Source organism: Dermacentor albipictus, chromosome 1, assembly GCF_038994185.2.
Source record: "Dermacentor albipictus isolate Rhodes 1998 colony chromosome 1, USDA_Dalb.pri_finalv2, whole genome shotgun sequence".
Lineage (NCBI taxonomy): Eukaryota > Metazoa > Arthropoda > Arachnida > Ixodida > Ixodidae > Dermacentor > Dermacentor albipictus.
In genome coordinates this window covers 217,736,739-217,754,110 of record NC_091821.1, presented here as the reverse complement: position 1 = coordinate 217,754,110, position 17,372 = coordinate 217,736,739, and the positions used below count along the sequence as shown (strand labels likewise).

Genomic DNA, 17,372 nt, shown 5'->3' with positions numbered 1-17,372 from the left:
TGCACTGCATAATGCGCGTCTCAGTGAGAAAAATGCAGCAAAAACAAGAAATCCACGTCCCACCGATGGTGCTTGAGATAGCGATTGCAGCATATGGAGCGTCATGCATCCGGCCATGAATGAGCGATCATCCGGGAATATGCATCGCTTGCTTCAAGGACACTGGTTTTGGTGCCACCCAACAGGCATCGAGCGCGGATTAGGCGCCGGACATAGATTTGTGCGAAAGGGCCGTTATCTTGATCATTTGCCTTTGGGTATCGTTTGACAAGCCACCTCAGCTAACGCAGTAGCGGACTGTCACTGCGAGCACTCCCCGACATCAGCCTGATGTGCAATTGCACCCACATTGTGCTGGCAGGCAGGGCCGCCTCGTCACGGCCACACTATCTAGGCTACTAGGCCTAATCGGCACTGCCTTATCGGGTGTCTTTGACTAAAGTTATGGTTTGTACCATAATGTTATGGTAAACTCACAAACCAAAGCGAGTGTATGAGATAGCAGTGTACAGAAGTTGTTCATGGCCACCACCTCTGTGACACGCCGTACAGCAGCCTCTCCTTTCTGACCCCATTCGAAGATGCACATGGGTGTCTTTTTGTAGGTTCAAGGGGGGACACGGCTCTTTGCGGCGAAAAAATTGCGATAAAATCGATTTTTTTGGAAATGAGATTTTCAATATCTACAGCTAATATTCCTTTAATTCACTAAGTTTCGAATCTCGGGGAAGAGTATTTGGTCCACAATATCAATTTATAACATCACTGTGAACTGAATTCCGCACAAAGACAGCCCTTTTTATCGCGGCGCGTAGCTCTTTTTCTATGGGCGCGATCGCAGCCATCTTGGTGTTGTCAGAAAGAGTAGCCTTCCTTTTTTAATTTCCCGCCAAAAGTGACTCTGTTGGTTCGCCAGTGACATTGAAATCCGGGGAGAAAAAGAAGTCCGAACACGCGATCCGATTCGTTGACTAGCGCACGTGACCAAAAACGCATGCTGTGGTTGGCTGCACGAGGTTCCCGTCATCTGCTCCACTCCGCAGGCGACGCGACGGCGCGTCTCGTTGTTCTCAGTCGTACGTTTGTGACAAGTGCGGAACTATGTCCAATGCACCGGGGAAGTTCGCCACGAGGCACAAGTTCGGCAAAAAGAAGAAGCGATCAACTTATAACTTTCAGAAGCGCTCTGTTTCTTCGGAAAACATAGAGAATAGCCCGCCGCCAACCGCAAATGATGCCCAAGCCGCGTACGACGCCAAAGTAGGCCTAGCCAGCTCACCAACGAGTGAAATTGTTACGGACAGCGGCCGCGTTTGGCGTGACACTGCAATGTTGCAACATGCGGATTTGCTGCAGAGGGATATGAATGCCAAAAGAAAACTTCAAGTCCTTGCTTCAACGCCAGCAACAAAACGGAAGTTGGATTCCCTCACTCACGCTGACGATGTTGCGGCCGCACCAGTCGACGTGGAGGTAGGCTTCGCCATCGTTTGTTTGGATGCCGTGAACGAACTGATGTCGTTTGTGAAGTGCAAGGTGTGCGGCGGTAGCGTCACAGTAGGCAAATGCGAACGTGAATATGGCCTTGCCATAAAGATTGCTATCGCGTGTGCGTGTTGCGGTGATATCGCGTCGGCGTGGAGCTCACCCCGCGTGAACGGTAACCAGAAGTGCAACCCGTTCGTTGTGAACGTTCTTGCCGCGCGCGCGATGCAAGCCACCGGGAATCGGCGAACGGCGCTGAACGATGTTTTTGCCACAATGAACATCTCCCACCGTGGTCTTCACACGAAAACGTGGCTGCGGTATGTGAAAAGGAAGTTGGCACCCGCGGCGGCACTTGCTGCCGAGAAGCAGACGGCACTGTGCGCGCAATCGGTTCGGCAACTGTACGACGAATTGGAGCTTGGAAATGCGGGAAATATTGCCGAGTCACACGACTGTTCCTGGATGACGCGCGGCCATTCATCTCACATTGGCGTAGGCGCCATCACAGAGCTGTTTACGGGGCTAGTCACTGAATATGTGGTGCTCAGCCACTTAGGCGCTGGTTGTGAGCGTGGGCCAAAGGATAATGACCCGAGTTATAAAGCTTGGAAGGAGAGCCATGCCTGTCAGAAAAACACCTCCAAGAAGGCCGGCGAAATGGAAGTTGAAGCTGCCCTCATCCTTTTCCAAAGGTCACTGCAACGGTATAACCTGAGGTACACCACCCTACTCTCAGATGGTGACAGTCGCGCTTTCCTTGCGCTGCAGGGAGCCAGAGTGTATGGATACATTTCAGTGGAAAAGGAAGACTGTACAAACCACGTACAAAAACGTTTGGGCACAAGCTTGCGAAACCTTATCGTAAAGCATAAGGGACCTGGATTGGAGAGCCTTGGTGGTAAAGGCAAACTAACGACTTAGTCACGATGCTGACACGATATTATGGCTGGGCCCTGAAGACTCACAAGGGTGATATGCAGGGAATGAAAAGGGCTGTGATGGCTACTTATCACCACACAACATCAAATGACTTGATATCGGAGCACAGCTATTGTCCACCAGGACCAAGCTCGTGGTGCCAGCAAAATGCAGCAAGCGCTAAGGGTGAGACAGCCCCTAAGTACTGCTACAATTTGCCTCCTCATGTCTGTGAAGCCCTCTTGCCCATTTATGAGTGCCTGTCTGATGAAAAGCTCCTTGAGCGGTGCCTATGGGGCAGTACTCAGAACAGCAATGAGTCTCTCCACTCCCTGATATGGGCACTGGCTCCAAAGGAACAGGATGCTTCACTGTTCACCGTGCAAGCCGCAGTAGCTGAGGCAGTCATGAAATTCAGTGCTGGCTGTGAGACGACCTCTGCAGCAATATTGAAAGAGCTGCACCTCAACCCTGGAATACCCAGCATGAAACGCATGGTGGAGAAGGACCGCCGTCGAGCAGTTGCATCTGCAAAAAAGCGCAAGACCACTACGGACATCCAGAATTCTTTCAGGAAACACCATTTGGGTGGCCGTAGTCAAAGTGACTACATTCCTGGTGGCTTTTAGCCACTTTCACTGCAAAATAGTGCACAATTTTTTCTGCACTTTTAATTAAAAGTGACTTCACTTCTTTTTTCTCGTTTTCTTGAAACAGCGATTTTTGACTTGCTGATTTGCAGCAACCATATCTCTGCCTTCAAGGCAGGTAGAGGCATAATTTTTGTTGTGGCTCGTAGCTGAGTGTACAAAGCACACAGGGGTAGGAACAGATTTTGGAATTTATGCTTTAAAATTTTTCAGTTTTGCTTTAGATCAGACAATAAGGGACCCACAATTGGAACAGTGAAGATTGAATTGCTATAAAATTACTAATATTTAATATATCAAAAAAGTATTTCTACCATTGTGTTCCTTATGTTTTCTAGTACCTAGGCGTGTGCCAATATGAATTTTTGTAGCGCAGTTCTTTTTCTATTGTTTCCGCAAACGATGGACAATGAATTTATCTTCAGAACTAAATGGCCCATTGGAAAAATAATTACATATTTGAAATCAGCACAAAAACCTTAACAAGACTGCAAAGTTTCATTAATATTGATGGAAAAAGATGATGAACAATAATTTAATAGCAGTGCCCCCTTTAAGCAACCTGCCACAAGACTAGCTTTGGATTTACAGGGTGGGTGCTAATGTGATGTGACCCTCCAGGGTGTTCTGCAAGAATAAACCTAGATGTCCGTTTTATCTGCTGCTGAAGTTCTGATTGGTTGGGCTAGGGTATGTACAAGGAGACAGGTGCCCCCAGCCAATTAACACTAGACATGTGCGAAATGGACATATCCACTAGGTAGACACTTACAGAATACTCCCCCCTTCCATGAGGACATAATTTGTGACAGATGGCAAATCACATGCCGAACCTGACAACAAAACTACGCAGATAGTGCCTGTTCTTTACCATCGCACCAGCTACGCATGAAGCAGTGATTGTGACACAGGATGCACAGTTTTTTCATTTGTCGCGCATATTGGCCTTATGCTAACCCACCTGCTGTAAAGTTGAGACAGCCATTTTGTATTTTGGAGAAAAACTGGAAAGCAAAACTTTCTGTGCAATAAATAAAAGATTGCCACAAAACAAAGGTCAACTATTAAACTCAGAACCTCACTGGTAATCAGTACAACTGAACGCCACTAATTAATTAGTTTCAGAAGGAAAAAAAAAAAAACACTTGATTCTGTTCTACAGAAATTCTACTAACAAAAAATATTTGCACGGCTTTCATATACTGGGAGTGAGCTACAATCAAAGATGACATACTAATTAGGTGTTCCTTTTAATAAGAATAGACTGCACTGTGCATCTTGATTTCTATGTACAGTAAAACCTCGTTAAACCGTATCCGCTTAAACAGTAGTTTCTTTTTAAAAGTAGTAAAGTCAAATACCTGACTCAGTGGCCATTGAACATAATGCATCTTGTATCCGCATATGCTGTACCAGGTTAGTGCATACGTATTGGTTAACACATAGTGTTTCCACTTTTCGTCGCAAAATCACGGCGGTATGTCTGCCCAGCAGAACAATGAGACTCAGAGATTAGAACAGCCTCCAGGCGCAGATGCAGAGGACGCTTGGAAGGGTGAAGACACATCAACGTCAACATCATTTCAGCGATGTGCCAGTCGAAGAATTGTGGCCCGTGTCGTGGTTTCGTGCAAACTAGGATAAAAACCACGTGCTCAACATAGAAAAAAAAATTGGACATCGTTAATACTGCCGAACGTGGCACGAACGAGTCGGTGCTGGCACGCAAGAGGGATATACTGTTGACTACGGTGTGTGGCATTTGGAATACGAAGGAGAAGTTGGTCAGCAATGCTGCTGTGACCATGAAAATACGTCAGCTATGAGGTTTGACTTTTCGAAGTTCAACTTTTTGCCATCGTTGCCTCTGTTATTGCCAAAGTGTCGTCTAACAGTGATGAGGAAAAATTAAATTATGGAGTTTTACATGCCAAAACCACTTTCTGATTATGAGGCCTGCCGTAGTGGGGAACTCCGGAGATTTTGACCACCTGGGGTTCTTTAACGTGCACCTAAATCTAAGTACACAGGTGTTTTCGCATTTCGCCCCCATCGATATGCAGCCGCCTAGGCTGGAATTCGATCCCACGACCTCGTGCTCAGCAGCCCAACACCATAGCCACTCAGCAACCACGGTGGGTAACAGCGATGAGGACAACACGGAAAGCGACAGCATCGGCAATTCAGGCCCGACAGTGGCAGATCCTGTACATTACGTCAGCCTCATGTGGGTGTTTGCCGAGGAAAGGGGGCTGGTGGAAAAGCTGGCTCGTACCTTGAGCAAGTTTGAGGCCGCCGTTGTCGCTGCTAGCCCGTCGCGGCGTCAAACGAAAATAACATACTTTTGTCACACAAAGTGAATAAATACTGCATGTTTTGTCCCCTTTTATCGCACTCTCTCGTAGTTCCGTCTTTGACAGGTAGGTGGGCTATCTCGCACTATTTTCGTTAAGCAGTGCTACCGTTTAGTACTTACTTTTTCCGAGCTCCGGCCAACTACGGTTTAACGAGGTTTCACGGTACCTAAGTTACTGATAGCTTGCTACATTCTTGCTATGCAACGTTAGGAGATTCCCAAGCATGTGCAGCACTGTGTTTTCTTGCCCAAAATTTGTAAGCATTGAATTTTGTGAAAAACTTATATATTCGATATTTGATTCAACATCTGGCATTGTTTTTCTTCATTGGATTCAATACTCGATTCGAAATCTACGATTCGGTACACCCCTACAAAAAAAGTTCTCCAAAGTTTTCACTGGCTTTCCACAGGCACAATTTAGTGTATTTGGTATTTGCAAACAGAAGATTTATGACATGCTGTTGTCTTCACACTAAAAAGCAGTTCAGCCCCGAATTAAGTTAAACTGGTTTGAGAAAACTTAAGGAGCACAACACTGTCTACATAGAGTTTCCTACAATTACTAGAGCTAACTCTGACGCTGCGATCATTCACCCATCATGGGAATGATGGGTAGTACATGGATTTGTCTGATCTTCATGCTTGGGGCTTCACATGTTTTTGTGGCTTCATTTATTATGTGTTATTTGGGCTTAAATTGGCCTAAATTTCAAAGCAATTTATACTTCTTTAATGCAGAAGGTACAAGCACTCTGCAAGCATGCATAATCACTGCTAATTATAGTGGTTCTAAATGTCCATTGGTCCGTGGCATAATGGTTTCAATATCGGGCTTTTATGCCGTGTTTGAATCCTGCCATCGGACAATTTTAATAATGTTTACTTAGCTATTTATAACGCAGTATGTTCTTAAATATGATCACTTTGCAAAGCCATGGTGCCGTTTAAAACCAGAAGGACAAAGTTTAGGCAAATCTATGTACTACCCATCATTCCCATGCTAGTTAAGCTGCCATAGACACTAGGACCAGTTTCCTCTAGTAATTGTATGAAACGCTACGATTGTCTATAGAAGTTGAGCATTAACCCTTTAACCCCCAATCTGGAGCTGTACTCGACATGGGAAGTTGTACCAATATTGCCAATGACGAGTTACACTTGTTCAGCTCGATGATGTGATGCTCGCCCTGCCAAATTAAGTTATAATAGGCATTGAGGGAAAGCGACCCTCAAGAGAAGCTTTTTTTTATTTTTGTGTTAATTATAACCAGAAACAAATGAAGTAATACATTTTTCAAAATCAGATTGACTAAAAAAAACTTCAAGGCAACATAACAAAATTTGCGAAATTTGGTATATTCTTCTGGAATTAATTGGGGGTTAAAAGGTTAAACAGCTAGTTCTGTGCAGTTTTTCACAGATGTACAAATATTGCGGTGTTTAACCCTTTCGCCGTCACGGACGTACTAGTACGTCTTCGCACTTCCTCCCCACAGTGTCACTGACGTACCGGTACGTTCTCTATCATGCGTTCAAAATTTCGCGCCTGAGTGCAAAGCTGGCACTCCTGGACTGGCTGCGCCATCTGTTGAATCTTACTACAAGTTCGTATTCTCACCCCGCACTGCGTTGGTACATGTATTGAAGAGCGCGGTGCGACTGCCACTCCCCCTTCTCTCTTTGCTGAGCCATGCGGTCGCTCAGCGTTCACTGGATTACGCATCGTGCGCGTGTAGTTATGAGTTCAAGGGTTGTTCTGCCATCTCCGCTGGTTTGAAGGTTTTTATTTTTCTTCTGTTGGTGTGTCTGCTATGGCCCATCAAGTTCAGGGGCACGTGCCATTGTCTTTCCGAAAAGAGATTGACACATGACTTGATTGCTGCTTTCGCTCTCTCGCCGCACCCTCGCTTCCGGCTTGCAGCAATAAACATAAAGCCCCTCAAACTTTGTTTTAGCCTTTTTCCATCTCCCTCTGTCTTTTTGATCACGCAACGTCCCATTTCTCTCTGTTGTGTGGGCGACTGAAAACGCATCCTCCTTGGGCGCGGTTACTTTCGGATGGCTGAGTGCGTGGGACCTTCGCTTGCTCATTGAAGCGGTGGCTTTTCCGATTCAGAATACAAGCCGAGCTCGGATTCAGACAGCGTCTTATCCGAGGAAGAGGTGAGGTCCGCATCGTCAGATCCAGATGTTGAACTGATGTTATAGTCAGATTGATGACGATGATGATGTTTACTAACAACAGCTGCAGAACACTGAAATGTGCATATTCCATTGACTATGTTATTTGTATACCAATCGTAAGCAAAAATAAATTGCTATGTTCATTCCCTGTTATGCTCGTTCCCTGAAACCAAGCCGACACTGGAGGTGCGTCACGGCCAGAAAGGTTCGACGGCGAAAGGGTTAAAGTGCAATTTAATAAAACACTGAACGCCGACAAACTTCGTCTATGCTGGTGAATTACTCCCTTAGAAGCCGATGTTTGGTAAAGACCGGGGTTCCATTGTCAGAGAAAACGAAAGCATTAGGCCATAATCTCTATTCACAAACTGTGGCACCTTTCTGGTAGAAGTAGTGTCACTGTTGCAGATGGTTTCACAGTTGTGCTAAATGCCACTTTTTATTCTGCAAATGTCAACTGAGACACCAGAATTAATGTATATTTTCTTTCAGATGCAACACAATTTTAATGTAATTTTTTAAAAAATCATCGGTACTTAACTAGCCTCGTCTTAGTTGCTGCAAGAGGCACTTGGGATACTTGAATATGGCATCACCATCTGTCATTTGAAATTTTCCCATGTACCAAATCTCTGTGCTATTTCGTTTGCTGTTTTCTACTTTGCAGGTATTATCTACCAATTAAGCTTGACAATATTTTCCTCTAGTGACCTGTCACAGATCTAAGGGCTACACAAAACGTGAAGGAAGTGCAATCACCTAAGGCCTTGGTGGGCCCCACTTGTGGGACGTGGCCAAGTGCGCTTGCCACTGCAGCTACCCAGGGCACTGGCTGCAGGTGGGGGCCACACAGAAAGGGCAGCTTCGCGCAGAAAGCCTTTAGGACAAGCTGTTGCTGGGCTAGGGTGTGGTGCAGCAGACAGCAGGTTTATGACGTCCTCCAGGTCACTCCCCGTGTCAAGCACGCCAAGAAGCCCACTCTCTGCACAAACACAGTGATCAATGATACTTTTCTCTGGATGTTCCTCCCGGCACCATTCTATATGCCGAAACATACAACAGCAGCTAAAATAACTTGATTGAACACATAATTGCAACCAACACATTAGTTGAACAGATAACAGCAGAATCTCATTAATTCAAACTCCGAGGGGACTGGAACTTTATTCAAATAAAACACACAGTTTTATTTGAATAAATTTGCATAGACGGTTGCGCCACTACAACCGACCGTCCAACGGGGTGTAGTGCCAAGGACTGCATGACGACATTCAACGAACTTACACAGTTTCACCGCCTGGCTCGAAGGACTTTCTCACCCCCGCACCCGGGGCTGAGCTGAGCGGGGGCGGTACTGTTCAGACAATTACAAACTGGTTCCTTACCTGCCCCAGTGTTAATGAATCATCTGTACCCGAAAGTATACGTGAGTGATGTGTGCCGCATGTGCCAGCGGGAGAGGGACACCCTGACGCACATCCTATGGGATTGCACCAAGTTCCCCGACGAAGCTTCGACAAGTACGATGATTCCGCCGCGACTCGCGGCTGAGGCGAAATGCTACGACTACGAAAACCAAACCTGGGCCATCCAGCAGGTCTCGGCGGCTCTTGAAAGACAAAGGCCGAGCGAAACCGACGGAACGTTGCCCCTCAGTATGACCAACCCCGGGAGTAACATGCGCTGGAGTTGAGTAGAGACCACCCGCTGAGAAGACGTCAGGGCCCACGTCGCGGCGCCATTTGGTCATGGTGTAGTTCTGCAGGCGACTAAATAAAGTTGTTTCTCTCTCTCTCTCTCTCAAATAAAACAGAGTTTGAACTACCGTATTTACTCGCATAATAGGCACACTCGCATAATAGGCGCACCCCCAGTTTGGTCGCGGAAAATTTGATTTGTTTATTTCCGCGCATAATAGGCGCACCCCGAACTTGGCACTGTGATCAGTGCCGCATTTACACTATTTACGCATTTACACCCTCCTGCCCCTCCATCTCAGGTGAAAAAAAAAAAAAACGCAAGCACATTTCACAACCCAAGCTTATCAACGCATTTGCTGGACTACTAGTCTCACTGTTGCTGCCGTCTCACTGTTGCTGCCGTCGCAGCTGCTGAGGGCCCACAGCACACAGAACATCGCGAAAACTAGCTCTTCCATTAACTACCGACACCCCCCTCCCCGAACCGCCGCGAAGCCAGCGAGCACGACGACCTAACGCGTCCGTAGAAACAAAAAAAAAAGAGAGAGAAAAACGCATCAACGAGCGAAAAATAATTCTTCCATCTACTATCGATAACACCCCCCTCCTCTCCAAACCGCCGCGCGGATATAAGCTTTTCGCTACCTTCGCTTTTAGGCAGCTCGGAAAGCTGGGCGACTCTCGGAGGCCGGGCGACTCGACACAAGTGACAGTGCCATCGCCATCAATGCTCTACACATGCTGACACAGGCAAAGAAAAGACAAATCGCCACATCTCGCCATTTTGCAAACGGCGTGCAGTTCGTGTGGTTGCGTGTTCCGCAATGGGCAAGTACGGCAGCTACACGGCTGCATTCAAACTGAAAGCTGTGCAGTATGCACTCGAGCATGGGAACCGTGCTGCAAGCAGGCATTTCAGTGTCGGAGAGACAAGCATTCGCAACTGGCGAGGTCAGCAAGAAAAACTTCAGGCAACAAAGAAGTCGCGACGGGCCTTCCGCGGTGCAAAGTCGGGAAAGTATCCGCAAGTAGAAGATCAACTAGTTCCAACACATACGGGGCCTTCGACAGGACGGTTGTGCAGTGTCTCTCGACATAGTGCAGACAGAGGCGTGCAGAATTGCCCGAGCGCAGGGCATCGAAGCGAAAGACTTCAAAGCAAGCTCCGGATGGACAACGCGCTTCATGCGACGCCACGGACCTGAGGAGGCGCACAACGTTGTGCCAGCGCTTGCCCTCGGCATACGAGGACAAGGTACTCGAGTTCCACCGTTTCGTCATACGGCTCCGGCAGCAGAAAAACTTCATTTTGTCACAAATAGGTAATGCAGATCAGACTCCTCTCTGTTTCGACATGCCGAGAAATACAACAGTAGAGGAAAAAGGTGCACGGAGTGTGCTTATTCGAACATCTGGCGCTGAAAAACAAAGGTGTACTGTCATGTTGGCAGTGACTGCGGATGGGCGCAAACTACCGCCTTATGTTATTTTTAAGAGAAAGACGCTCCCAAAGGGAAATTTCCCTCGAGACATACACGTGAGGGTCCAAAAGAAAGGTTGGATGTCCGCGGAATGGATGGTAGACTGGGTCAAGACCGTCTGGGGCCGGCGGCCGGGCGGCCTGTTGTATCCGGCCATGCTTGTTTTAGACAGTTTTCGCGGGCACCTCCTAGAACGTGTATGAGAGAAGTTGTCAGAGGTGCGTACGGATACTGCCGTGATTCCGGGAGGCCTCACTTCCGTGCTGCAACCTTTGGACGTTTCCCTAAATAAGCCTTTTAAGGACAACGTTCGAAGGCTTTACACCAATTGGATGGCTGGAGGACAGCGTCAACTAACCCCCGGTGGCAAAATTAAGAGGCCGCCTATGGAAATGCTGTGCGAATGGATCGTGGAAGCTTGGCGAGAGATCTCAGATGACGTCGTCAGGAAAAGCTTCAAGAAGACTGGGATCTCCAATGCACTGGATGCAAGCGAAGACGACATGCTGTGGAGCTCAGACAAGGAAGACGAGTCTCCACCCGGCGGTGATGAGGATGTTCTCTCCGACTACTACTTGGACTCTGAATAGTCTTAACAAATATTACGTGTGTGTTCAGTCAACGTCTCTCGCCTGTTCATTAAAAGGTAAGTAGGTAGCTTTTATTTTCCCTTTTATGCTAGATTTATTGGTGAATTATGTGAGAGTAGCCATATTCCTGACATATGTTAAAATTTAAAGTGCGGGAATGCGAGTTGAAAATATTTCGTAAATTTTACCCCGCGTAATAGGCGCACCCCGAACTTCGAGCCGGATTTTCTGAAAAAAAAAGTGCGCCTATTATGCGAGTAAATACGGTAAGAGCCCCTTTATATATCGGATGTCCCATGTAACTTGAGCCAAATTTTAAAAACATGTTAATGCCAGGTAGCCGGACAAAACCAAGGTAATGTGTGCCATCACTTGGAGGTGCTTGGATGATTTATTGCATTCTGCCTTACTACATAATTAGCCGGCATTAATAAAATTCTCAAATATTATAATTAGATTAAAAGTGTAAATAAGGAAAATTGTACAGCAACATGAAAAACTATGGATACAGCTTTCTATTGCTCAATATGTACTACATAAATGTTTTTCCAAGTATGAGAGAAGCCTGCGAATACACACAACGTGCCTCAAGCAGCCAGTCACTTGGCAATTTTTCATCTATTCGCACGCTTCAATCATGCTTGGCAAAACACTATTATGTAGCATGCACTGAGCAACAGAACGTGAAGCAGGGGTTTTGACATTGGTGTACAATTTTCTCATTGACACTAAGCACGGTAATATCATTAGCAATCTCGAAGATACAGTAAAAGCAGCAGAAGAATTCTATACTGATCTGTACAATACCCAGAGGAGTCAGGATACCTCCATTAGAAACAGTGATGAACAGGATACAGAAACTCCTCCTATAGCTAGCGATGAGCTCAGAAGGGCCTTGCAAGACATGAAATGAGGAAGAGCGGCAGGAGAAGATGGAATAACAGTCGATTTAATCAAAGGTGAAGGAGACGTACTGCTTGGAAAACTGGCGGCTCTTTATACGAAGTGTCTATCAACTGCAAGGGTCCCAGAAAACTGGAAAAATGCGAACATTATACTAGTCCACAAAAAGGGAGACAAAGAATTGAAAAATTATAGGCCCATTAGCTTACTCCCAGTATTATATAAAATATTTACCAAAATTACCTGCAACAGAATAAGGGCAACACTGGAATTTAGTCGCCAAGGGAACAGGCTGGCTTCAGGAAGGGATACTCTACAATGGATCACATCCATTTCATTAATCAGGTTATAGAGAAATCTGCAGAGTACAATAAGCCTCTCTATATGGTTTTCATAGAATATGAAATGGCATTTGATTCAGTAGAGATACCAGCAGTCATAGAGTCATTACGTAATAGAGGAGTATAGAACGCTTGCGTAAATACCTTGCAAAATATCTACAGAGGTTCTACAGCTACCTTAATTCTACACAAGAAAAGTAGGAAGATACCTATAAAGAAAGGGGTCAGACACGGAGACACAATCTCTCCAATGCTATTCACTGCATGCTTGGAAGAAGTATTCAAGCTATTAAACTGGGAAGGCTTAGGAGTAAGGATCAACATCGAATACTTCAGCAACCTTCGGTTTGCCGATGACACTGTTCTATTCAGCAACAATGCAGACGAGTTACAACAAATGATTGGGGACCTTAACAGATAGAGTGTAAGAGTGGGGTTGAAGATTAATATGCAGAAGACAAAGATCATGATAAATAGCCGGGCAAAGGAACAAGAATTCAGGATCAACAATCAGCCTCTAGAATCTGTGACTGAGTATGTTTACCTAGGTCAATTAATCACAGGGAACCCTGATCATGAGAAGAAAATTCATAGAAGAATAAAAATGGATTGGATCGCATAGGGGCAGACATTGTCAGCTCCTGACTGGAAGCTTACCCTTATCATTCAAAAGGAAGGTGTACAATCAGTGCATTTTACCAGTGCTGACATATGGGACAGAGACTTGGAGACTGACAAAGAAGCTTGAGAACAAGTTAAGGACCGCACAAAGAGTGATGGAACGAAGATTGGTAGGCATAACGTTAAGAGACAAAAAAGAGGGTGGTTTGGATGAGAGAGCAAACGAGTATAGACGATATTCTAATTGACATCAAGAGAAAAAAATGGAGCTGGGCAGGTCCTGTAATGCGCCGATTAGATAATCGTTTGACCATTAGGGTTACAGAATGGATACCGAGAGAAGGGAAGTGCAGTCGAGGATGGCAGAAGACTAGGTGGAGCGACGAAATTGGGAAATTTGCTGGCGCTAGTTGGAATCGGTTGGCGCAGGACAGGGGTAACTGGAGATCGCAGGGAGAGGCCATCCTGCAGTGGACATAAAACAGGCTTATGATGAGGATGATGATGATGACTTTTAATCATGATATTTGAGAAGCTGATTAATTTGTGACTAATTATGTAATTAGGCAGGATGCAGAAAATAACCCAAGTATTTCCAAGCGACAGCAAACATTACCTTGGCTCTGTTCAGCTACGTGGCATTTGCATATTTTTAAGATTTGGCTCAAGTTGTGTGGGACATCCTATATAGCGCCTAATCAATTGTGTGGTACAGGACACAAAACCAAAACCATCACTGGGCTCGCATTGAAAGTCTTATCTTTCCTCCATCAGCACGCGACTGAAGACATGTCCCAGAAGAAGCCTAGGTTCCGTATAAAGTCCAAGTGCGATAAGACCTTGCATGCAATTTGTTGTGGGTGGGAGGGTAAACTTGTAAGGGTGAGCTGAGAAGGATGGTGGCTTGATGTGTGCCGTGCTCCCAAGATTGAGCACACTCATATGAGCGCATGCACACAAACACCCCAAGAAAGGATGTACCCACACTTTTTCACATGGGCGCTCATGTGGAAAAGTGGGGAGATATCCTTCCTTGAGGTGTTGGTATGTGTGAGTGCATGTGTACATGTGAGTGTGTTCCTTTGCGCTCTGAAATAACTTACCGTATTTACTCGATTCTAAGCAACCCCCTTTTTTCATGATTGCAATGCCCAAAGTGAGAGGAGGGTGCTTAGATTCGAAAAATCTAACATGACCCCCCCCCCACACACACACACCTTCTATTCGTAGCGATATCTCGACGAGACAGGCACGAAAATTAACACTTTATATGACCAACATTCAAAAGAAAGATACCTAGGCGCAGACAGTGAACCTAGTGCTTGTGTGAGTTCACAAGGCAATGTGCGCCCCTTATGCCCGCGAAACTGCGCTGCTGATCAAGGTCGCTTTTGGCCGTTTATCGGGAGGAGCTTAGTTTCTGGCGTTCTGTGCCACCAGCTGTCGTGTAGTGTAGGAATGCAGCAACGCAAAACACAACCGCCTGGATCGGCGCGCCGCGGCGATGGACCCCCGTTGTACGCACCGATCCATGCAGCCGTGCGCAAGCAACCAGAGATCGCGCCACCGATCCAGGCGGCTGTGTGCAAGAAGCCAGAGATTGTGCTGACACCATGCCACCTTGGGACTTCGACAGCTTCGGCTCGACGATAGAGTGAGCAAGCATGCTTGGCAGCCTTGTCTACGCGCTCTTTCTAGTAACAAAAGAGGACACTTAGATTAGCAAGCATGCTTGGCAGCCTTGTCTACGCGCTCTTTCTAGTACAAAAGAGGACGTTTAGATTCGCATGCAAACTTTTTTCCAATTTTTTTTGTGAAAATAGCAGGGGGTGCTTAGAATTGCGAAAATACATAACAGAACAGTAAGTGTGGACCTTATTGAAGTTTATCCAGTGGTTACAAAAGCAGTGGGCAGTCACCTTGTTGTCCTGGTTGCACGGGAGGCTGAGTGGACCCTGCGGTGGACCCTATAAGTTCTTCAGAAGGGTGCGTCCAACCAAGAGCCTTGGTGCCAGGCTGAGCAGGCCCTTCAGGTGCAGATGTCAGGCTGCTGGAGGCAGGCACTGCGCCTTCAACATAGAACTGGCTCTGCTGGCTGTCTGCAACTCCAGTGGCAAGGGAACCCTATGAAAGTAAACATAATCATTCCATGATGGCTTGGCTTTGCACACTTGGTCTTGCTAGAGGGAAGCCGAAGAGGTTGCAGATGTAGAAAAGACATGGTGCTTTGGAAAGCTATCACATTACAATTCATCTGTTTAAATTACATGTACTCACAATTGCAGCAACAAATTGCCAGTTTATGCCATTGCTCTATCCTCTTGTGCACTCTGTGTTGGGAAGATGGACAGGAGAAAAGGAAAGCTACCAGGTGCAACATAAAAGAAAGAGTAATGTTAGGCTTCCACTAAGCAGCCTTGCTTGGATGCAGCAATAAGATGAACTAGTTTGGGAAATTTTATGCCGATTCACTTAGAATACATAACCATTATTAAAAAGTGTCACTCAACAACCAGAATGTCTCACTCGCTGTGTTTCCTGATATTAATACGTGGGACATCCCGAAAAACGCCTTTTAGAAATATTACGCCTATAGGCAACAGCAGTGCGCTGGCAAACAGCGCCGCTTTCAGTGATCTTGCACTGCGTTTTGAAGGTCTGACAAACTCAAAAACACATTTTCGTGCATCTGCTCTTGAGAAAGGTCACCTCTTGTTTGAGACAGGTCACATAAACAGCATGAGGTAGTATTGGCCTCGAGCTCCACCACTGGAAAAGCTGGCGCCACCGTCGGCGTGACGTGCTATGAGGGATCACGTGGACATAGCGGCCGCGTCGGCTGCTTCGGGAGCGCCGAAGCGAGCTGAAAACGAGTTTGAATTCCCTCGTACGCTGCGGTCCTCATTTAGTGGCGAAATTTTCCCGCTTCGAGTGTCTCCTTTACAACGCTCGAAAGCACTACAATAGGTAGCGGCTGCCTTTGAAGGCGCGCAACATGGTAGGCTACTGCTCGGTGCCGCAGGGCCGGACGCATGTAACGGAGGCCGGTGTCAGCCTTATTCACACGTAGCCGCAGGACAAGAAGCTGCGTGAAGCTTAGCTCGCAAAACATAAAACCGGCAAACAGTCATCGGCTATAACTCGGGTATGCAGCAAGCACAGACGCGAGGAAGATTTCTGCTACGGCGCCCGGTCTGTGATGTTCTGAAAACGCGCACTGAGACGCTCGCCCGAGTCTGCTGCACGACTAACGTCCTGACGGTTTGGTCTATCAACTTGTCAATGACATAGATACAGGCAAGTTCAGTGGAGTGGAAAGGCAGCGGTAAGAAGCACATTTAAAAAAAGCATGGCATATGGCCATGTTTGTGCTATGAATTAATGCACTGGATTACAAAAAAGGAGCAGCGGGAAATGCGACGCAACTCGAGAAATAATATTGAAAGGTCAAAGAATTTAGAAGAAAAAAAAGATTGAATCGTCGCGACGGCACATCACAGTCCCCGTAGGCGTCGAAGTCTCTACAATGAAATCATTTTTGAACAGCTCTGATAGCTCCCACGCAACAATGGTTGCTTGTATACTGTCAAATGCTCATATTCTGCTGCCTAAAGCTCATGGCACAGTGCGAGAACGCGCGCGCGGAGAAAGCGAAACAGTGCGCGGAGAAAGCGAAACAGTGCGCGGACAAGCATGCAGACGCGCAGTCGGTCGCTGCGAATCTGCGCGATCGCTGCATTGAGGGTTCTTTCTATTACGTTCCATTTAGTTATACAAACACTGTAAGAACATATTTCACATAGTTTGCTCTCAGCGTTTACCTACCTTTCACGCAAGAAGCCGGTTCGGGAGACTCCATAGCGGCAAACGCGCGCAGTGGCGTTCACTGTACGTATTCGGTAAAGAGATAGCGTCTGTAAACGATTCTGTGCTTACAGTTTGCCCAAGATTATTTTTTAGACAGTAAACAATTTCTCTCATTTCGAAAGTACTTATAGAAATGTCCGGGAGAGCTCACGCGTGGTGTTTTCAGTGAGCGCTGACAGCAAAACCTATGAGGAGCGCGCCGCGTGATCCCTCAAACTACGCCAGCGAGGCGCTTCCGATAGATGGCGACTCCGTAACTCCTCGCCGCCA

General features: G+C 46.5%; 1 protein-coding gene across 2 annotated transcripts in view; it reads right to left on the bottom strand.

The window, feature by feature from the left end:
• The window catches only part of LOC139054215 (uncharacterized), a 91,394-nt gene that overhangs the window by 42,809 nt on the left and 31,213 nt on the right, over positions 1-17,372 (bottom strand). For both annotated transcript variants that reach the window (XM_070530894.1, XM_070530895.1), the window contains exons 5-6: positions 15,155-15,359; positions 8,359-8,581 (exon numbers count right to left, since the gene is read on the bottom strand). In XM_070530894.1, the coding sequence (XP_070386995.1) occupies positions 8,359-8,581; positions 15,155-15,359 (428 nt within the window). The remainder of the gene's footprint in view (positions 1-8,358; positions 8,582-15,154; positions 15,360-17,372) is intronic.